Source organism: Hypomesus transpacificus, chromosome 10 (genome assembly GCF_021917145.1).
Source record: "Hypomesus transpacificus isolate Combined female chromosome 10, fHypTra1, whole genome shotgun sequence".
In the NCBI taxonomy this organism is placed as follows: Eukaryota; Metazoa; Chordata; class Actinopteri; order Osmeriformes; family Osmeridae; genus Hypomesus; species Hypomesus transpacificus.
The window spans coordinates 4,303,120-4,325,983 of NC_061069.1; the positions used below are offsets into that span (position 1 = coordinate 4,303,120).

Consider the following 22,864-nt stretch of genomic DNA (forward strand, 5'->3'; position numbering starts at 1 on the left):
ATTATTAATCATGTAATTTACTATATCTATAAATATAATAGTTATTCCATTTAGGTTTTCCTTTTAGTTTTTTTTCTCCATACCATATGCCTAAAGATATTTTCCAGTCATCATTGCTCACCACTATTTCTATGTGGGGCAAAAGCTTTTACAAGCTGCTGCTTAGAAGGAGCATAGAAATGTGCAAAGTGATGTTATTAATAGAACAATGTAAACACACCCCATAATGCATTTCACTCTTCCGACTAGCCTATCAGAAAAAAACACTGGCTGGTCTACAGGGGGAAGCACAGCGCCAGAGGGATGATGCTCTGTTTGCTGACACTGCCCAGAGCCTAGTGCAGCTGTGTGTGGAGAAGCAGGAGGGGGAGGGACACACGCGTCACAGACAGAGGGAGAGAACAGGGAGAGGGAATTATGAGGAGGAGTTTATCAAAGAGAGAAAATGAGAGCTACTGGAAGAGTAGAGCAGAGAGAGAGTGAGAGAGAGGGAGAGAGAGAGAGAGAGAGAGAGAGAGAGGGAGAGAGAGAGAGAGAGAGAGAGAGAGAGAGAGAGAGAGAGAGAGAGAGAGAGAGAGAGAGAGAGAGAGAGAGAGAAAAGAGAGAGAGAGAGATGATGTTGCCAGGGAACCATGGCCCAGGGAGTACGGTTCACGTTTAACAGCTTGAGAGGGATACATGCAGGAACGCACCAGGACACACGCCACAGTCATTGCATTCTGAAAGGCAGACTAGACAGTGGTAGCCCAGATAATATACTGCACCATAAACCCACACACACACACACAGAAAAGCATCCAAGAAAAAAGGACTGCAGGTGAAATTACATAACAGTCATAGCTCGTCTCCCAGAGTGATATCATCATCAGAGCAGGATTAGAGCAAGGGGGTGAGGGCACTAATCTGGTGAAGAGAGGGCGAAAATGAGAGAAGAGGATGGATACCAGACCCTGGCCTAAATGAATGCGCGCAAACAGATCAGCAGACAACTTAATAACATGGAGAGGATTATCCATTGTTCAAAACTAACGGTGGGAAGAATGCAGGAATCCAGCTGAGACAGAAACCGTGTTTGTGAGGGTTGTTTTCGACCCAGAGCTCTTTCGCCCGATCGCAGCTCGTACTGTCCCAGTCTCCTTTGGAACTGCAAAGACCAGGATTCTCTTTGTTTTTGTATGGTTTACAGCTGGAGCTGATGCTCAGCCCACAAGGCACTCAACAAGTCTCACCTACGGATGAAAAGATGTACCAGATCCCAGATCTACCTCGACTCCCCTGAGTAGGAATTCTCCGACTCAAAACAAGAAGACAACTATCAGCTACTGCACGGAGTGAAGTAGATTGCACGTGAGTATTTGAGTCACTGCATTGTCTGTTTGTGGTCCTTTGTAAACAGGATTTCGGAATGGCTTTTAGCGGTGCCCTTCTTCTGACAAACAGCAGGGGAGGGCTTAGGGGCGACAGAGATGATGTGCTCGTGAGTGATGCTCCCGGACTCAGGTCTTAGTCTGTCGTGTGTCTGACATTTACTGCATCGCGGAATTCATCTAATGTGGTTCAAATTACAACGACAGTGTCTTTCTCTATCTGTCAAGCTGGGGGATTCTTTAGCAGGATATTGGAGTCAGTACCCTCCTACGCAGAATACTTCATCAGCCTGACTTCCAGCCTCTAGCTTACTGTGTACATTCTGATCAAAGACACAGCCAACTGCTCACCTGATCTCTCAGACCTGACATCAACACAACCTGATATTAACATACTGCATACACAAAAATATACAGTATAGAACATGTCTGAAATCAACAACCAGCATCTTTCAACATGACATCAACATAACTTGACATTAGCGTACTGAATGCCCGGCATATACTTTTGAAAGTAATGTGACATGAATAGAGCAGCCTAGTATCAACATGTCTATATCCCTGAATCTTCATAACTTGACGTCAATATCTTTACAACCTCATATAAACATATCCACATATTACCTGTACAGCAACAACAACTGCACATTTTTCATCATCAGATATCCATAAATCTATAACATGACCTGAGAAGAACATTACACATAAATTGAGCAGATATCTCAAATTAATCAAACACATAACCTGTATGTTTTGATTTGTCACAGACAAATCTAAAATCAATGTCTGTAAACTGATACCACAAAATCCAGAGTATGAGGTCACCATCTAATTAATCCATCATCATTAAACTACAGCCTGATATCATCGTCTCCACATCGCTGTTTCTGTAGCCTTATAATCGTCAGATCAATGTTTCTATTGAGTTGAGTGTATCAAAAAATCCCTGTAGCTTTGAGGCACAATGCGCCTGATGTTAAACATGAGCGTTCATCAGGCGCCGAATAAAATGGGAAGCATGTGAGCTGGTCGGGCGGGAGAGCGAGGGGACTGGTCACCATCTGGAGCTGAAGCCTGGTGAACATGTGCTGCTGACTCGTTAGTGAGGCCTGTCTGTCTGTCCGTCCCAACCTTGTGTGAGCAGCCATGGCCAATGACATCTGCACAGATAGCAGCACACACTAATCTTCTGCTTCAGTGTGAATTTGTTGGTTCAGCCCTAGCCAACAAGGGATTAGTACATGTTCTATGGAGGAGAAGTTCAATGTTTACAAGAGAAATAGATGAAATGAAAGAGTAATGTGACACATTGTTGTTTTTCCACTTGCTCTGTAAGAAAACTTCCTCTCCACCAGAAAGGGCCCAAGGGCATTAGGGTCCTCTTAGTCACCATTTGCACATTTGTTACACATGAGCACCCTTGCCAGGGTAAAATACATCACTGCCATGCCACTGGACAAATGGACTCGGCAAAGGTCTGCACTTGTATAACGCTTGACCTAATTAGTGGTGGAAACACAGACACGCACACACACACACGTTCTACCCCTCCCAGACACATACACACAAACATTTCTCACATGCGATACACACATGATGTTCACTCCTCAGTCACGCTTGATATGTTGTTCGCATGACAGCACGCCACACACAGTTGAGAGCGGGGCGAGCAGCCGACAGGACGTCACTCTGCTCAGAGAAAGGCATACTCATAGCTTGAGGATTTCATGATGTCATCCGTTGGATAAGCTATGGCTGTGTGTGTGTGTTTACATGCATGCGTGTCAGATACCTTCATTTAATTGTTAAGATGTATGTGTACACCCTTGCAGACAGCAAAAAACCATCACCAAACCATTCCTTGTTTTGTTCAAATGTGTTTGGTTTCACATCCTCCCTCAGGTTATAGGTATACATTGTATTATTGTAGTGTTATCAACACTACAATAGTGTTTGCTTTGGTTTGCTTTATTATTCTTAATAATATTATTACCAGATTCACTGATCCAGGTGATGATTGTGACGTTTATGTCATCTGCAGTGACCTCTGACCTGTCCTTTTGGTTGGAGGATGTGCTCAGCGGAGGTGACTTTCCGCATGGACAATATGGAGGTGAAGGACGAGTGGCAGGATGAAGACTTCCCCAGGTGGGCTAGACGGTCTCCTGTCTCACTATGTTGCAGACCAGGAACCAGTCAAGTAATCCTCAATCAAAGCTCTAAAATCACACTGAGTTTGAAAATACCCCATAACCTGGATTTAAGAGAATGTGTGACAGCCAAAAGTCTGTTCTACTGTCTATGGACTCATAGCTCACAAAGATAAACAAGTCTTGAAAAACTACAGAAAAGTACAGTACCAGTCGAATGGGAAAATGTGTCAACAATTTTGACTGGTACTGTATATTGTTTCATTAAGTCATTTGGTAACACTTTATTTGCAGAGTCAATCTAATATATTTTGGGACATTTAAAAGCAACATGGCTATGTTTGTAAAGTAAAATCATTACATCATAATTACAATGTGCAGTAATTTAGTATTAATACATGAATATTTCATGCAGTCCAGCGGTGGCTCTGTTGGTGTAGTGTTCCGGATTGTTCCTTCCTTCACCACCACTTAGTATACTCTTTCTTTCTCCTCTTTTACCCGTCTTTCTCTCTAATTTGTCTGCATAAAGACACTGACACGAGTATAATCATAGCTATTGCACAGGCGTTGATGTGGCTTTTACTGCACAAGTCTGTCAAGACTGAGGCAGGCTGGTATTTAAAATACAGCTTCCAGCTCCTTCTGTCTCTTCACTGCCCCTTATAATCCCCATGTATTATCATGAAACATCCTAAGAAGGCATTCATTACTGGTGTTCGTTTTAGACACTAAAAACAGACTCTGTCACTCTTTTATAGAGAACAAAGGAATCCCCAAGGCAGAAGCCTCTTAATGGTCAAGATTGATTGAATACTTTATTTTCAGAAAAACTTGTTATGAGTCCTAATAGACATCAATTGATTTAATACCATTAAAAGCTATACCAAATACCTTCAGGCAAACATCTTGGAACGGAGTGGTTTCTGACAGGGTTCTCTGGTTGTGTGTTCTGTGTAGGCCTCTGCCAGAAGAGGGGGAACTGGAGAACCACTGTGGTCTCACTGACCACAGAGTCGGTATGTACAGTACAGCCTCACTGCTGTATCCAAATGACAGATTGGTTGAGTACAATAACCATTAAATGAATGAATGAATGGAGGAAGGAAAGAAGGGATTAATTAATGATATAAATCAATGCCATAAATGTATGTTTATTGATTATTTGTCCAGTTTGTTTAGACCTCTTATTCTTTGAAGGGCTTTATTGATACATTTGTTGTAAACCACTGCATCCTATCATGTACAATGGCACCGGAATAACAAGTTATCAATGCTGTCTGTGGGTCTTTCCAAGAACAGAAAGCAAAGATTTTAATAACATCTAAATACATCCCAAACAACCCCACATTGCAGAAAACCCCCAAATTTATTTTTATTCAAAAATCTGCAGTGGTAGACTTTAATATAAAGTGTGGTCAAGGACCTTTTGTCAAGATAATTTCCTACTTCTAGCTCCGCCCACCACTCTGAATGTGGGTGAGTCTGCCGTCCATCGGAAACGCCGTACGCTCGTGGCTCCGGAGATGAACTTGTCCCTAGACCAGAGTGAGGGATCAGTGCTCTCAGATGACTTCCTGGAAACGCCCGATGACCAGGACATCAACGTGGATGACATTGAGACCCCTGACGACAATGACTCGCTTGAATTTATCAACAACAGCAACGAGTTGGAGTGGGAAGGTTAGACAAGGGGACTCTGAGGGAGGAGTATAAAACAATGTAATTTGTTTCATACTATGTATTTAGCATATTCACAAGTAAATATATTCAGATAGTCAATATTATATTTTTACATTATACTTAAATGTAGCAATATATTAGTTTTGCTGCATAACATAATGTTTTAGGCTACAGTAATTGATAATTGATGAATTATAAATGGGAGGCTACCATACCGTATTATTCTGTTAGATGACACCCCAGTGGCGAGCGCCAAGAGTCTGCCTGGCGACCACGAAGAGGAGGACAGCGCTGAACGCCTTTGGAGGACCGTGGTCATCGGGGACCAGGAGCAGAGGATAGACATGCAGGTCATCAGGCCCTACCTGAGGGTGGTCACGCACGGAGGTTAGAATACGTGCACGTGTGTGTGTGGACGTGTGTGTACATAGGTTTAGATTTTTTTAGATGTGGGACAACAATATCATCAAAGGTACAATATTGCGCTCTCTGTATCCCCCCCACTCTCTCTCTCTCTCTCTCTCTCTCTATCTCTCTCTCTTTCTCTCTGTCTCTTTTTTCTGTCTATCTCTCTCTTTTTTTCTTTCTCTCTCTCAGGTTATTATGGAGAGGGGCTGAATGCCATCATAGTGTTTGCTGCCTGCTATCTCCCTGACAGCAGTTGTGAGGACTATACCTACATCATGGAGAACCTTTTCCTGTAAGTATATATTATATAATATAAGTATATACATATATTAAATTATAATATATTAAACACATTTTCTAAACCTTTCCAACAGTTTAGTAACCTTTTCTAGTTTTTGATTTTAACTGTTTGATCAGGATATTGACTGTCATCAAAGAACCCTAATAGATCTAGGGAGGTATTCAATTTCAGAGATAGAGTCTGCCTCTTTAGAACACTGTCAATTAGAATTATGATTCAATTCGAATTTACAGAATTTGTTTTGTAATACATGTCAATAGTATATCAACTGTAAGTCAACATATTTTCTGTACCGAAAGTATGTGTTTGTGTGTGTTCATATTTGTGTGTGTGTCTCAGGTATGTGATCAGTAGCCTGGAGCTGCTGGTAGCTGAGGACTACATGATCATCTACCTGAACGGAGCCACACCTCGCAGGAGGATGCCTGGCATCAGCTGGCTGAGGAGGTGCTATCAGATGATTGACAGGAGGTAAGACACTGGATAACCAATCAGCAATTGCTGATGGCTTTTTCATCTCCACAGTTGTCATTCAATAGCTCTATAGGTGCTCTTGGTCATTTGATGATGTCACCCTGTACCAGATATGTGGGAGGAATAACTGCTTTAAATACGGCCAGTTTACTGTTCTAAAGTAGCATGATCAAGTAGCATGACTAACAAGCAAACCTAATTACAGGACATTATTGCATAATATAGCATGCCTTCTAATGACTAATGACAAAGATGAAGAGCAGCACAATGTGAAATGTTGCTTTGGGTCTGGCTCTTCTTTGTAGGCTGAGGAAAAATCTGAAGTGTCTGATCATCGTTCATGCCTCCTGGTTCATACGTACCGTTCTGGCCCTCTCCAGACCTTTCATCAGGTAAGGTCCATCGGGACTTCACCATGGAACGAAGATCCATGACACATCACACCCCATGAGGGATTAGAAGGCTGGGGAGAAGCCTGAAAGAAAACAAAAGTGAAACGTCCATTATTTTCTCACGGCTTCTGTTCCGTTTGAAAACCTCGAATCTGATCGGGGCAGTCACATCATGTCATGTTTTAATTCATCGGACGTCTTTATCCAAAGAGAAACACGTGGGGGATTTGAACCTAAAACGTCTTGATCTGCGGACCTCTAGATCTATACCACTGAGCCATACTGTAGCTATCTGGTAGTGACTGTGGGGTGTTGCTGTTTCCTGTCTGTAGTGTGAAGTTCATGGATAAGATCCGGTATGTTCAGACCCTGAAGGAGCTGAGTCAGATCGTCCCGATGGAACACGTCCAGATTCCGGAGTGTGTGCTGCAGTAAGTCCTCACAGCCCCCAGAGGTCACTAATGAGACAGTAAAGACCACTAACGGTAAAGCAATGTCATCTCCAGAAAATAATGCCTTTGTCAAACCTTTTTGGTTTATCCAAACCTAACCAGGTAAATAGCGATATATTCGTTTGAAATAGTACCTGCATATTTTAAGTTCATATGTAGACCATGAATTACAATAGCAAATGTTGACGGTTAGAAATGATAAGTTATAGTTAGTCGGTGGAATGTAGTGAGTCACAAAATCAAATGTTGGCCTTTTTCGTCAGGTACGACGACGAGAAGATAAGAGCAAGGTAAGGTGAAGGTTTTTTAAAACACGTTTATGTACTAAACCTGGACCTGGTTCAGATATACGGTATCACATTTGTTGTAAATGCCACTCTCAAGCTGTTCTCTTCCAACCCTAAAGGCTGGAGCAGGAACAGCCAACTAAGCTTGGCCCTACAGAGAGGTGACCCATTTACTGTCTGCAGACTGACATGTGGTCTGGTATAATAAGTCTATTTTAGAACAGGTCACTAGTTGATTGGTGATCACGTGTTGTTTATGTCTTTTATGATTCATTCTTTAATTACATATCATTTGGCAAGAACAAGGCCCTTTATCTATGCTCATTTGAAGTAGAATTCGAGTTCAGCATCTGATTTAGCCGCCAACGTAAATCAGAGTTAATTAGTAGCTGAGTTACATGTAATAGCTGAATGTTGTGTGCCAAATGTTGTGTTGAAACACTTGTTGTATTTCAGGCCAAAATCGATGCTATACGACGCTGGGCGTGACATTTGACGTGAGGCAAGTGTTCTTCCTCCCTTCACATTAGTCTACAACCTTTTTTTAGGGAGTTTTATATGTCCATCTACTGAACTTAGCTGCACGAAAGAAGAAACTTCAAAATGGATATGGGTTCCTCCCTCCTTCCGTCCTGGCTGGCTGAACACTCATTTAAAGACCGACCTGCACCACTTGTTACATAAAGCACATATGCTCAGCTCTTTATCGCACCCTACCCCAGACACATTGATCACTGCTATTTTTACTGGGCAGCAATGCAGAGAGGGACATAAGGCCCAGGCAGCCGGACGGGCAGGGTACACTGCGTGTTGAAACTGGGGGAGTACCCGCCCCAGCAGGGAAGGTTATTTCAGAAGCCCTCGAACACCACCAACACCCCAGTCACAGACTGTGCTTATGATCCGATCCATAGATCACCCACATATTCCCTGCCAAAGCTGGCATTTAGGTGGGTGCAGTGTGTGTGTGTGTGTGTGTGTGTGTGTGTGTGTGTGAGGGGGGAGTATGGACTGGCTTCTAGGGAACATATCTGTTGGCCTAGTGAGGTGGGGTTCAGGGGCTACAGGGGAAAATAAATAAATAAACATGATGAGTCCAGTGGAATTCATCAGCTAGTGTACCCTATCCTCCACCAGCGGCAGTGATGATAGTAATGATGATGGCTATGATGATTGCGTTGCAGTTGGCCCCATATTCACCCTGCATTAAACATTCCGGAGGCTACAGTGGAAAGGTGAAGTGGACCCGTGTGTGCGAAGCTTGATCTTGACATATCATCAACGTTTCCAATCCTGTCCCCCATTGAGATACCAAGGCATGCACTCTGTTGTCAGTGTGATGGGGCGGGCACATCTGTAGCACAGTGGATCTTTCAGGGGAGACGACAAACGCCCTGCTACACAGACTAATGCAGCACGTAAACACCTCTGAAACAGCTCAGAGAAAGAACTCCTATGTGTCCAACGTTCCAGCTTATTTCCTGCAAATGAAAACTCCTCGCTTCACGAACCTTCAGTCCTACGTCTGAACGTTTCAGCACAATCTCCAATCCCTCTTTGCATGGACAGCTGAGTTTCACCTGTGGTTTGCCTAGTAGCCTAATGCAAAGATCACATACTGTTTTACCTGACCAGGCTGGATGAGCATTTTGAAATGGATTATTTTCCAAAAAGAAAAGTTCAATGCAGTATCATAAATGTCATAGTACCTTCATGAAACAGTACAGTGTGACAAACTGTTTTGTGATTTTGTATTAAGGTTATGGTTTTTGTTTTATGTACAGTAAGATGTGATACATGAAAGGTTTGGTTTCCTACAATTATTTAATTCACTATAATTATATTATTGGTAACTGATAACTTACTAAAGGAAGTGACATTGACTGTTTTAATCAGATAAAGGCAGCTACAGTACGGCGTGTGTTTATTTATTGTGTGCCAGAGATTAATTGCCATGTGTTCTATAAGGGTTTGTGGGTAATATATGGCATGCTGTTTTATATCCTTTTCATCTGTCAATGATAAAACGTAGTTTCCTGCTCTTGATTATAGATATTTCATATAGGGACACAGTACATCCCATTCTTCCTTGTATTAATGCCAACCTTCATTTGAGAGTTCTGCATTACTGTAAACAAACTAGACCATTGTTAGGGACAAGATTATATATTTTGAAGTCAACTGATTTGCTTACATTCCACGTTAAATGTGCCATGAATGAAACTATAAATAAAATAAATGGTACAACCTGCTCACTTGGTTATTAGACATGTAGAGCAAAAAAGTATCCTTGAGGAATCTTTGGGTATTTGATTTCATCGTAAAACAACCTGCCTACAATATAATACTTTTGTGTGAAGAGAGGGGCTCCATTGTTTTGTCTTGAGGACATGTTCCTTGATGTCATTTGTTTGGTAGAATAATGGCAGCTAAACACAATGTCATTATGATTTATGTCTAAGGTTGTTCACTTCTTTAACACACCTCCCTCAGGCAAAGTTTTGTTGTTGTTGAAGCTATAAAGAGCTAATTTAGTGGCATCAATGCTCGCTAGTAAAAAGTGAATGGAATCACAGGAAGTGTCATTGTTCAGGGTTATACTGGACATGCTACTGCAATGTCCTTGCAATCATTACATAATTATTTCAAATACAGATAGCTTAATTTATGATAGATCCATCATAAATGAAGTAATTCCATATTTATTTATTTATTTAGTCATAGCCTCAAAGTTGTTACTATCTCAAAGTTGTTCACCAAGGTCATGAGAGAGAAAACATTATATTGGACAATCTCACTTATTTTCTACACCTTATAAAGTAAAAAATGTTTTCTGTGATTGGCAAATAATTCTGTTAGTCAGATGCAGATTTGTTAGAATTTCTAAATCAGAAATTAACCCTAACCCTATCAACAGTTCATAATCATGTGCTGCCAACTAACCACTGTCATGTTTCTTTTAAGACATTTAAGACAACAAAGGAAATGAGTTTCAAGTTGTGATATCTAAAACTCAAAGTTCAGTTCTTAACATCTAGATAACACAGATAAGAAGTGTAATAAAAATTAACCTGGTCAATACCAAGCTGAACTCGTTGCCTTTCTAGTAATAATGTAATCTAATGAGAGCCAAGTTCAAAAAGATCATGTTGACACAAACCTTTTGTAAGATAAATCCTAACATATTTTTGACACTGCGTTCCAACATGACCAGAGGCGAAGTGACATAGTCACATGGGTTAGGAACATGCCACTAGTTATCCAGCTGGTTGCATCATAAGTATGTGTGACGCAGCAACAGCAGGTCACCACACACACACACAAATACACACACAAACACACCACACACACATACACACATACAAACACACACGGCCATCTAAATATAGTGGTTCTGCTTTTTTCACAAGCAGCTGCTTTTTTTCACGTTCTCTAAGCAAGGACATGTTTCAACCCTCCGCATTGATAATATTTGGCTGCATTCAACACAATCAGTATGCTGACCAACACCATCTATATGGTCTTGAGGAAGCACTTCTGAGAACCGGCTAATGAAAGACACAGTAAGCTTTGTTCAGTGAATTATTACCATTCAAAACAAACACTACACGCCCTTTCTCAGCCACGTTTTACAAGTTCTTACACACGGCACAGTGATAGGAGATCCATTTCTGATTATGTACTATCATGGGGCTTTTCAGGAAACTAGTAACATTAAAGAATCAACACAGCTTAGTCTGTGGCCATTTCTCTATTTTATTCCAGGACTGTGTCTAGTTTGGTGCTTAGAAGTCATGTAGGACACTTGTCCTGCTCTTGCTAGGTCCTCCCTTGCCCACTGACCCCCCTGCTGACGGAGGTCCAGCAACAGGTGGGCTAGTGGAAATCTGCTGGTATGCAAATGTAACACCACCATGCAAACTCTGATTGGACATATCTGTTGTGCAGTAATAGCTTATTGGCTAGAGTAAAAGAGAACGATTGGACAGGGGTGCGACGAGGTCTTGCACGAGGTCTTGACAAACTGTGACGCAGGGCTGGATCCCTTTAAATACCCGCGAGAGAACTACCCAATCAATGGAGTAGTAAAAGGGGGGAACATTCTGGCAGATTAAGAAAGAAAGGCCAAACTTTTAGCAAAGCCTTTGACAGTTTGTTGTGGTTGGGTTCCCTTCTTTTATCTACTTTGTTGCACAAGACCAAGATCTACAGATCAAAATGAAGTTAATCGTAGGCATTGGCGGGTGAGTCTAATTTCATTAGGTTCTATTATCACAAATGAATATCTTTAAATCATTAATAATTGGCATTTCTTTCAGCGTGACCAACGGCGGCAAAACAACTCTGACAAATAAACTTGTGAAGACATTACCAAACTGCTGCGTGGTGCATCAAGATGACTTTTTCAAGGTAAGACATCACTGTAACTACATCAACAAAGAAATCTCACAATAACTATCATTTTATCAAGATATGCCATATTGTGGTAAAGTTAACTGGTAGCGTGCCCTTGACTGTTTTGTTATTGGCTAAAAACTGCAGGTGACATTCCACACTTGCAGATATTAGGCTTGGTATTTTGTTACTAACATATTGGGCTGATTGTGTCTTGGACAGCCAATGTGTTGAAGAAAATTGATCATCCCCACATAGTCAAACTGTGTGCATTCATGTTGCTAGTAGTGCAACATCATTTTGGACTGACCATATAGCTTGTTGTCTTAGCTTCAGCCATGTTTTTATTCAACCATAATGACCTTCCTATATGGCAGTGAATTAGAACTTAAAAGAAATTGTCCAAATTGAGAATAGATCAGGTTTATTGTCCTTTTTCCCTTAGTCTCAGTGACTAAGGGAATCTATCTTTGAATAGATCTAGCTCCGTCTCGCTCACATGTAACTGCAGGCAAGGTATATACTGTGAACTCATGGTCAGAGGACCATGTGCTGTTTCTGTGACAGCAATAGTACAGAGGGTGGAGTCAGGCCAGCTTTAGTGGAGACGAGGCCTTGGCTTCGCATGTCCAGGTGTGATCCGCTCTGACTGGTAACTCAACATCACCTCCAGGTTGCAGCAATGTTTTATTGGTGACTGTTTCAGAAACCCGCTCAGATAGAAGTCGGGGAAGACGGCTTTAGACAGTGGGATGGTAAGAGTGGATTTCGCTGTAGAAAACCCCAGTAAAGTAATTTTTGTTTCTGCACATTTCAAAAGTACCATACTTTTGTTCCATACATCAAGTATGAAAATGTTATATTTTAGAATGGAGTAACCTTGTGAATGCTACTCCATTCACGAACCATGATTAATGTGTGTTGATGCACATTGGTGGGCTGAATCTGTTCTTTTGTGCTGAAGAGTTCTATTCTTTCTCCCTGTTCTGTTATAGTGATCACTTCCCTGGACATGGAAGCCATGTTCAACACTGTCAAAGGCTGGCAAGAGAACCCTGCTAAGTTCGCCCGTTCCCACGGCGTCAGCTTGTCACCTGAGGTGGAGGAATCGGACCCCGAGACGGGGCTCCACATTCTCATTGTGGAAGGATTCCTACTGTACAACTACAAGTAGGTTATTTTACACTTTCTTTACATTCAACCCTTGTGTCCAAATTCAACGCACATTGAATAACTGAATATGAACCTTGGTTCCACCCTCTAGGCCTATGGTTGACATCTATGACAAATGCTACTACATTGCCATTCCATACGAAGAGTGCAAACAGAGAAGAAGGTAACATAACATTCTTTTTAGGATGTTTGATTCTGATTTTGAGAAGCAATACGTTCAAATGATGGTGAATTCATTTTACAGTACAAGACAATACAAAGTCGCAGACCCCCCTGGGTTATTTGATGGCCATGTGTGGCCCATGTATTTGAAACACAGAAAGGAGATGGAGAACAACTGCAACTGCATCGGTAAGTAACTGGCTGTGCCAATTAATTGTGTTTTTTAACTGTGTATCATTTTCCAAGTTTCATTCCTTCACAAGGTAACCTTGTCTCTATTTTTGGACTGACCCACAGAGTACCTTGATGGCTTGAAACCACAGGAGGAAATTTACAACCAGGTGTATGAAAGCATTCAGAACACCCTGCTGAATATCTTATAGCAGGAGCCAGGGAATCCGAAGACTTGTGTATAGACTTGTAAATATCACCAGTGCCATTCTTCTGCCTTCGTGTTTTTGATCTGTAAATAGTAACGCAACTTATTGAAGAAACTTACGGCAGAAGCATAGGATTTTGTATTATCTTGTGTAACTTTTTCTAATTCAAAGTTTTTCGAAATTACGAGCCAATTCTAGAGGCCCAGTGTTGAACCTTGGTGATCAGGTCAGATTGCTGACCTTGTTCCCAAAGTGAGACATCCCACACTGGGATGAAAGAATATGTCCCATTCAAAGATACATCTGAATTCACCTCATGTGTTCTGTCTTTATTCTCTTCGTTTAGGCCCGAGTGGACACAAGCATGTAGGAAACAAAAATAAGACCACACACTTAACTATTTTAATGTCCATCAACCACTAATGCAGATATTGGTCATCAAATAAATCTGCATTATGTATAATTATTGTAGGTCAATTTTAAGTAAGTAAGTCAAATTTTTATTTATACAGCGCTTTTCACAGACAGGGTCACAAAGTGCTTTACAATGTACATTGTCAATATAACATAAAAGTCTAATAATAAAAATACAAATAAATAAAAACAGATCAAAATGATCAATATACCAAAGACAGATTACTCAAAAGCTAACCTGAACAAGTGAGTCTTCACTTGTCCCTTAAACCTCTCAACGTTCTCAGCAAACCTAATGCTGGTTGGCAAAGCATTCCAGAGTCTGGGTGCTATAGCGGCAAAAGCTCTATAACCACATGCCTTCACACGAGTGTGGGGCGTGGATTGCAGATTTTGGTTAATAGATCTAAGAGACCGGAAGGGGGTGTGTAGGTGAATTATATTGGCAGGAGAGGCAGGAGCCTGACCATGTAAAGCCCTAAAGGTTATGGTGAGAATTTAGAATTGGATCCTGTAAATTACAGGCAGCCAGTGACGGGAGCAGAGTACAGGAGTGATATGAGTTCGCCTGTTTGACCTTGTAAGTAGCCTAGCTGCAGCATTTTGAATGGATTGCAGACGGTGAAGAACAGATTTGTTGAGTGAGAAGAAGAGTTGCAATAGTCGATACAAGAGGAAATGAAGGCATGAATAAGCATCTCCAGTTCCGACTGAGAGACTACAGCCCTCAAACTGAAACTGACCTTATAGCTTTTTGTTGAGTGAGGTTAAGAGTTATTTTGATGTCTTATAATTGAAGCAGCATCTCACCTTGATATTTATTTCATAAATAACCCATGACACACCTGCCAATCACATGAAAGGGCACCATACAGTCAAAACAATTTAGAAAGTTTATCATTGGCAAACTTTGTGGCTCTAAAACAGTGATACAACTTGAAACAGCTAGACTTCAATTACACCCAACAAATCAAACCTCCCCTGTCCTGACATAGTTTAAAAACACTTCATATTGATAGATTCATTATTCATCTCTTTACAATGACTAGTGTTCTACCATTGCATATCCTATTCAATATGGCCATAGCATCAATATCAAGCTATCAAGCTACCTATTTCTCACATGCTGGCTTCAGAATGCAGAAGCAGGGACCACCTGTTAGATGACTTTTATCAAGTCATCCACTCTGCTCTCCATAAAACCAGCGAGAAATAAGGGAAGGCACTTATGAGAAAAGTTTTTTGTTGAAACTGTAATCAACCTACAATTGCAACCTACAAGTTCAGCTACAAAGTTCATTTTTCCCAATGGGATCATTGTTGCTAGAATATAATTTTAACGGTGATCCTTTTCTGTTGTTGTAATCACAGACTGTCAACCTCAGATATTTGAACACTAAAGGCTCAGATATTTGAACACTCAAGGTTTTATCTGGTTTGATAGATGCTCAACAAAGATAAGACCATGTAAAGTTCAGGAAATTGTATAATCGATACCTTGTGAAAAGCAGATGCAGCAATGTTCGGACGTATATAAGAGTTCTGGAGGAATTGAGAGGACCGGCCTTGTGATTCATTTCTGGAAGTATTTAGGTGCTTGCCATCGGCCAGCTGAGGGGTGGCTGGTGGCTGTGTTTATATTTAGGCCAAATGCTTGGGGTGTCAAGGGTTTATATTTAGGCCTCTACACAGACACACACTTACTGATCTCAGACTCAATGACCAATCACAGCTTGGACAGGGAAAGGTGATAATCTCTGAAGTGGCTGAGGGCCAACGTCACATAGCTCTGTAGTAACCAAACTGTAACCAAACCATCCGGTTCTTCCATATTTGGGTTGTGAGGCCAGAACCCTGGAGTGAGTGGACTATCACCGGCCATTCCCTCAAGTGAGGCCCACATGATCAGCTGTCCTTTTGCTGCTGTGAGACAACTGCATCTCATGGCAAGCAGAGACTGTCGAAACCACTTGGAAATGATCATGTTTAATCATTTCCAACCTTCTACCACAAGCTAATGTGCATTTTATTTTGCTCAGTGAATAATGGTCATTCAATCTTTTATTGAGGAACAAAATCAAGGCTGCTTGCGCCTAAACTTGACAGGATTAAGGTACTTGGATAGAAATTTGTGATCCTGTCCCAACCCAAGTTCTTACACACAACAAACATATTGCAAAGCATCATGAGGGTCAACTGTAAATATATGTGTGTTTAAACTCTTGTTAGACCACTGTTGTCTTCATTTCCTTTGTTACATTTATTTAAACCATGACCTTCTCTGTTCTTAGAGGAATCTGTTTTGTAAATACCTTTAACTTATACAGTTCCAAGGTTTAGTTTGAACTTATTGACCAGAATTTGACTACATTTGGATTAGCCTATTGCACGTATTGTTTAAAAGATATGCCAATATGCCATATAGGCCTACTGTAGAACAGAACAGTAGGTCTTTAAGGTTGAAAAGAGATGAAAGAAGATTCAACAAATGTATCTGACAAAACCATTAACATAAGTAGGCTAACTAAACTGAGCCACGGCATAAAGACAGGAGTCCAAGTTGTCACGTGTCAGTTATTTCCAGGGCACATGCAGTTATCATCATATCAGTTGCATATCAATGTCATCAACCAAAGTTCAAATGTAGTATAGCCATGACGAAGATCACATTTGGAAAGTTTGGAAATTTAAATATAGCAGACAACAGACTGAAATCTAAAAGAATATGCAGTATTGGTCTTCTTTGAGAAGACCAAATAGTAGGCCTTATATTTCAAATGTTCCTAGTGAGCGATGCCAAACTGAGCCTGCTGTTGAGGTGGTGGCTAATGCATATACCACAGTGGGAAACATGCTCCTTGGTGTGTTAATACAAAACCCAGGAGTAGCCCCATACCACCTGTCCACATCTCATAACTGCAGGCTACCAGACTGTTTTTCCATCAATGGGAGCGCTATTTCTGAACAGTTATCTAACTTTGTCTTTCTTAAGATATTTCTTTTGAGTGTCTCACCTGTATTGTCTCCCCCATGATCTGTGGTAATGTAAAGATGACGTCATACGCTCTGGACATATCATTTAGTTGATTATTCCTCAGAATTGGAAGTGTGAGCCTCAGGGGTTACAGGAAAGAGAACAGAGGTATTCCTTGGGTTTCTTGTAGTACAACCTTTACAGACCATCTTCGTTATACCTCACAAGAAGCAAAGATCTGAGGAGCCCTGGATACCTAGATTTATGGAATGAGATATATTCAAAGCGTGCAAGAATTAGTCTCACTTGTCGGCCGCACCACAGGGGAAACCTAGGTGTTTTGTGAAAACAACCACAAGCGTCATGAATAGGTGATAATTTTATTTTCAACAATAGTTAACAAATTAGTTTAACCCTTCTTGGCAACAGTTTTTTGTGATTTGTTTACGTATTTTCCACGTCAGACACACATGTAAACACTAAATGTAGCATAAATACTTACTGGCTAAACTTTGTATGTGTCCTGCTTGTGAGCGAAAGTCTTGTGCCAAACATGTGGTGAGGGCTCGACGGTCTTATACAGCCTCGCCTTCGGGGCGGCGTCCAAGGCTGTTTTCCATGTTACGGTCAGATATCCGGCTAATTATAGCCAGCAGGCGCCCAATGAGCTTTTGCCCTATTTGGCAGAAGACATGCACATTCAGCATTTCCCCACACTTCAGAGCGCCATACATTGTGTTACTTATGTGACCGCACTTGCAGATAGTGAGGTCAATCAGTTACATTAAGGCCTATTATATCTATAGTCCCTTCTTTGACGCACATTTCGCCGCAAAATCTTTTTGACCAACGCGCCAGTTCACAGTGGTTGCCAGTGTTTCCAATAGATCAGCTAATTTCAAAAAAAACTATTATCACCAGCACCATCAACGTCAACCTATAGATGTTATTTTGTAAAATACGATCATTTTAAGCCTACATTGGCGCTCCTTTCATGTAGCTTACTTGGCTTATTATTGGGAGCAGTGGTGGGGGCAGATGTAGACTGCCACCCAGTGGTCTTAATTTTCCATTGAAGATGGAATGTGGTTTCAATCGAGTGATGATTAGGCTACGTTTCAGTGAACAGATTAGTTTGTAAGGAGGGACAGAAAAAAAGCTAAATAGGCTGTAAAAATGTAAACTGACTAAAGTAATGAAACACGTGTAGTCACATTGTTAATAATGGTCCACAGCTACTTTGCCCTTTGTCAAAACAGGCCTAAAGAAACATAACCCAAACATAAGTAGATTCACCAAATATAAGTGAAATTATGAAAATACTGTCTGAAAATACAAGAAAAACGTAAGCCAATAAGATTGGAAAGACCCTTGGTGACACGGGAGTGTAACATTTGTTCAGTACACGTCATTGTCTGAACCTTGTATAACTGAAATTCGCCGGAAAGAATGGGTTAAGTCTTCTCTCCCGAAATTCGTGCTTTCTGTGCATGCGTAAGTAAACTAGTCCATTTTGATAAATGAGTGAAAGATCCGACCCTCCTGTTCTCTCCAACTGTCGGTCCCGGGAATTGACAGGCTATGCTGCGTAAGCACTGGAAAGGATAGCGCACATTTCTTTCTATTCCATTTCTACAAATCAGCATTTTTCTGTAAAGTAGGCCTAGTCATATGTTTCCCCGTTGTTTATGTTGTGAATTTTAAGTGGCGTTAAAAATGGCAAAGTCCTCTGTTTTACTTTTCTACTTGCTGCAAGGATTGGTTCACCTCATCATAGGACAGCAACCGCCGCGCGAGCGCGTCGGCCCGTGGCGGCACAGGATTCAGTGGGAGAACAATGGTCAGGTGTATAGTTTGATGAGCACTGGATCAGAGTACCATGCGCCGGTGCGCCCAAGAAGCCAATCCAGGGTCTTAGTCAGCAGAAGAGATGGCACCGGCCATTCCGGACCCAGAGGAGCGCGTGAAGGAACATTTCAAACTAGAACCGGGCAATTGGATTCACATGTTGGCGGTGGTTCAAGGGACCGTAACAATGCTGTCGATCCCGGTTCTATTGGTCATGGACAAGACAATAGACAATATATGGCCGCCAATAGTCGCGCGTCAGGAGCAAGACATCAGCCGGAGCTCCCATACCGACAGGGAATTGCAGGGTCTCCTGGCGCACGGCGCTACACCCCAGAGTACACATACAGAATAAATGCCTCCACACACGGAATTCTACCCGAATTCTCAGGGAGTGGGGTACAGAGAAGAGGGCCTCTTGCTGCCCAGAATGCGAATAGTGATGCTCAGTCGAGAGTTCCTACATCACTGTCCAGAGGCGGTGAGTCTGCGCCTGGAGAAAGTTACAATCAGGTGCGCCCGGAGACGGAGGCATCTGTCTATACACAACTTATACAGACAGAACACTTAAACTCGGAAATTGTTGGCTCTGACGACAGAAATGTTCAGGGCCCTGCCCTCGGTCCCGGTGAGAGTACATTAAACGAAGCTACTACTAACGGCGAAGAAATGGCCGGGGATGACCCTCGTAATCCATTGAAAAATCACAGGAATTCAGTTTTCTACAACATGTACCCCTCAAGGGGAAGATCAGTTGCGCGGACGCGGCGTCCACCACCTGGCACTGGATACGGAACACGATATTTTCAGAATGGTGAGACTGTTGGCTTATTGTCATCAACCATCAAGCCACAGGGTTTTAGAAGTTAGCTGTTTTCAGCACCTACATTTAAAATGAACGTTTATCTCCAACAGGACTCCCGGATCTCATTCCAGACCCCTATGCTATCCAGTCCGGTGCCTACATCCAACGCATGCAGATGTACGCTCTGCGCTGTGCAGCTGAGGAAAACTGTCTTGCCAGGTAACTAGATTGAAGCTTCGTCATCCTTCTGACCTGTTTCGTTTTCTATGTGACAATACATTAAACATGATCTATTTTTGTCCAATTCCTGTGTGAATGACTGTATTTTCACAGGAAGGAAATGACCTCACCACACACCTACTGCATGAAAACATTGAAATGACATGTCCTAGTTCAGACACGGACCTTATCTTTTCATGTGTATACATATGTTCCCCCTGGTTTCCCCAAGGTCAGCATACAGCCCCACTGTGCGAGACATTGACTACAGAGTGCTTCTACGGTTCCCTCAGAAGGTAAAGAACCAAGGCACAACTGACTTCCTGCCTGTGAAACCAAGACACCAGTGGGAATGGCACAGCTGCCACCAGTGAGTATGTCCACCCCCCCTGGTCCAAGGTTTGACCATCGCTCTCTAACCTCCAGTCTCTAGTCTCCAACATGTCCCTAACATTTCTTCCAACTCCCTCCAACCGTTCTCAGGCATTATCATAGCATGGACGCCTTCAGTAACTATGACCTACTGGAGGTCACCACTGGACGTAAGGTGGCAGAGGGACATAAGGCCAGCTTCTGCCTGGAGGACACTGGCTGTGATGCTGGATTTAGGCGACGCTATGCCTGCACCGCACATACACAGGTACTGTACTGTACTCTGCCGTGTGACCAGGATGTCACCTCAAAGTCCTTTGTCTAATCATTTGTCTAATGACACATTGTTTGGTACAGGTGTATTTGGTATGTACATTTTATATATTTTCTTGTGCTGGGCAGGGGTTGAGTCCAGGCTGCCATGACACCTATGCTGCCAATATTGACTGTCAGTGGATAGACATTACTGATGTGCCACCTGGGAACTATGTGCTCAAGGTAATGTCGTTCATGTTGTTCTCTACAAATGTCTGTCTGTGTGTCTTTCTGTCTGCTGCACATGGACCCAGCCATTTCCTTGATTCTTCAGGACTCTTGCAAATGGTGCTCATTGATGGTGTTTTATATTTTCAAGGTGACAGTCAATCCCAGTTTTCATGTCCCAGAGTCTGATTTTTCCAACAACGTGGTGAGGTGTGACATCACGTACACTGGCACGCAAGTCCAGACACGCAACTGTCGGGTAACGAGGTAAGATGTTTTAAATGAAAAGTGTGGAGTGTCTGTACTGAGATTGCCATGCTAATCTCTCTCCTCTATTACGTAACAGGGGTTGAAACTAAAGAAAGAAAGTGGAACAACATTGAAGTGCTTTCCAGTGAGCACCTCCAAGTACTGTATACAGCAACAATATTACAGTTGTTGCTTTGTATAGAATGTTTTGTAAAATTGTGCAGCAATCCTTCCATCAACGTATGTGTTACTAGATTGCATTGAGTATTATGTTTGCAAAATGTTCACATTGTGCAAATGAAACAATCGTTTTTTGTGTGTTTGAATGAAATAGCATACATTTCATTACACAAGCTTAACAATTGTATGTGACAAATCCATTGCATATGGCTATTTTTGTATTATATGAATAAAATAATTGTGGTACTGCTTGAATTTGAACTTATCCTTGAATGTTATGTTGCATTAATATGATAGTATTGACATGCACGTTTAAAAGATTGCAGTTGTGTTTAACCACTTGGTGGCCACATAAATTAATTGAAAGTGCCTCTTCAGCCTGTATAAAATATCAATTAGGTAATATATTTCCATTCACTTTGTAAGTGTGTATGCATGTGTGAGTGAAAGTATTTTTTTAATGTAAAATTGTATTTATGCGCTATAACCTATTATCAATGTAATTTTGTCGATGTTGTGCAAAACACAATAAACACAGTAAATAGAGTGTGTATATTACCAAGACGCTCACATTTTTGTCCCCTTGTTTTATGTGACAGGTGTAAAACACAGCTATTCAGACCATTATTGGAGTAAAGCAGTTGTTCCCTGCTCAGTCACAAATCTTTGTTGTCAATGTTAATGATTTTGCGCAAATTATATAAAAGTCTTCCCTTCTTAGAAGGCATTTATCTACTGCATGATGCCTGTCTGTTTTCAGTTAAGCCTAGCTTGCTAGTTTGTTTATGTTAGAAAGGGTTCTGTAATGTTTTTATCTCTATACTACAGCACAACTTAACTTTGGAAATTGCTGCATTTATTCTCCTTCCATCCTTCCTGCCAACATTTGAGACCCAGGTGACTTAAGCTGGCTGGTTGGGTGCGTGCGTGCAGATTGAGCTAGTGCTCATGGGGGCCACGCCAGGGCCCCAGCAAACAGCCCCAGAGGCAGCTTGTGTTGTGTTTACTGACAGGGCCCTGTGAAGACAGAGGCTGAAGGATGTTAAACTGCCATGTCATATCCACTGAAGCCCCGCCAACGGCAGACGAATGAAAGAGACTCCTTTCTCTGCATTTTTCAAATGAAACACGTAACCAGTTTATATTTCTGACCACCAGTAGGGGAAGTGGGGAGAGGGTGGGGTCCTTGATGCTAATGAAGAACATGCATCCTTGTCATTATATCAGACATTTTGACAACAGAGGTTGAATGTGTTGTCTTCAAGCATGCATGGCACATCTGAAAGCAGAGAGATTCAATTTAGGTAGAACAACGGGCATTAATATTAACAGCAATTCAAATAGTTTACTCTGGACTCCACTTGGATGAATCTGCCAGCATAGATTGTCTATGTTATTGAAAGAGTCTGGAAAGTTCCCCCTCGCTCCCTTTTAGTCTACTCCATTCCTGTCTGTCTAGGAATTCCACCCCAATATTTACAGTTGGTGACAATCTCAGCGAAGCACCACTTTATTGGTGGAGAACACTCTCGTTACACTTTTCCATTCAGGTCAAAAGTGCCAGCAGTATTACACACTGAACATAGGGTTACTGAGTAAGAGCGTTCAAGGTTCAGTACTTGAGGTTTACTGGGCTCCACTGCTATCTCACCCGTTCCTCGCCTTTTTGGACGGGCCTGTCATTTCAAACATGTCA

General features: G+C 41.7%; 3 protein-coding genes and 1 long non-coding RNA gene across 14 annotated transcripts; 3 read left to right on the forward strand and 1 right to left on the reverse strand.

The window, feature by feature from the left end:
* Positions 1–632: 632 nt before the first annotated feature.
* Positions 633–9,759, forward strand: atcayb (ATCAY kinesin light chain interacting caytaxin b). Its single transcript, XM_047028221.1, has 13 exons — positions 633–1,347; positions 3,409–3,515; positions 4,478–4,536; positions 4,973–5,200; positions 5,432–5,587; positions 5,798–5,900; positions 6,249–6,380; positions 6,689–6,775; positions 7,108–7,206; positions 7,491–7,517; positions 7,634–7,675; positions 7,971–8,016; positions 8,699–9,759. The coding sequence occupies exons 2-12, from the start codon at positions 3,439–3,441 to the stop codon at positions 8,008–8,010; spliced, it is 1,050 nt and encodes a 349-aa protein (XP_046884177.1). The 5' UTR covers positions 633–1,347; positions 3,409–3,438; the 3' UTR covers positions 8,011–8,016; positions 8,699–9,759.
* On the reverse strand, positions 4,660–17,584 carry LOC124473008. 10 transcript variants are annotated; one of them, XR_006956674.1, is made up of 6 exons: positions 17,515–17,568; positions 17,053–17,268; positions 6,746–6,858; positions 6,320–6,484; positions 5,416–5,565; positions 4,660–5,216 (listed from the first exon to the last, which is right to left on the reverse strand). It is a non-coding gene; the product is annotated as an uncharacterized LOC124473008 (long non-coding RNA). The 10 variants fall into 10 exon arrangements; XR_006956673.1 differs by having other exon boundaries at positions 6,304–6,484; XR_006956676.1 differs by lacking the exon at positions 17,053–17,268 and having other exon boundaries at positions 17,515–17,584.
* Positions 11,579–13,936, forward strand: LOC124473007 (nicotinamide riboside kinase 2-like). Of its 2 annotated transcripts, XM_047028222.1 has the most exons (7): positions 11,579–11,758; positions 11,834–11,924; positions 12,616–12,664; positions 12,905–13,079; positions 13,174–13,245; positions 13,327–13,433; positions 13,542–13,936. In XM_047028222.1, exons 1-7 carry the CDS (start codon positions 11,733–11,735, stop codon positions 13,625–13,627), a joined length of 606 nt encoding a protein of 201 aa, XP_046884178.1. In that variant the 5' UTR covers positions 11,579–11,732; the 3' UTR covers positions 13,628–13,936. The 2 variants fall into 2 exon arrangements, with proteins under 2 accessions (XP_046884178.1, XP_046884179.1); XM_047028223.1 differs by lacking the exon at positions 12,616–12,664 and having other exon boundaries at positions 11,585–11,758.
* Positions 17,585–18,387: 803 nt separating the features above from the next.
* loxl5b (lysyl oxidase-like 5b) lies at positions 18,388–21,732 on the forward strand. The gene is made up of 7 exons (XM_047027616.1): positions 18,388–19,674; positions 19,776–19,884; positions 20,117–20,254; positions 20,368–20,524; positions 20,659–20,754; positions 20,891–21,006; positions 21,086–21,732. Exons 1-7 carry the CDS (start codon positions 18,729–18,731, stop codon positions 21,090–21,092), a joined length of 1,569 nt encoding a protein of 522 aa, XP_046883572.1. The 5' UTR covers positions 18,388–18,728; the 3' UTR covers positions 21,093–21,732.
* The last annotated feature ends 1,132 nt before the right edge of the window (positions 21,733–22,864 follow it).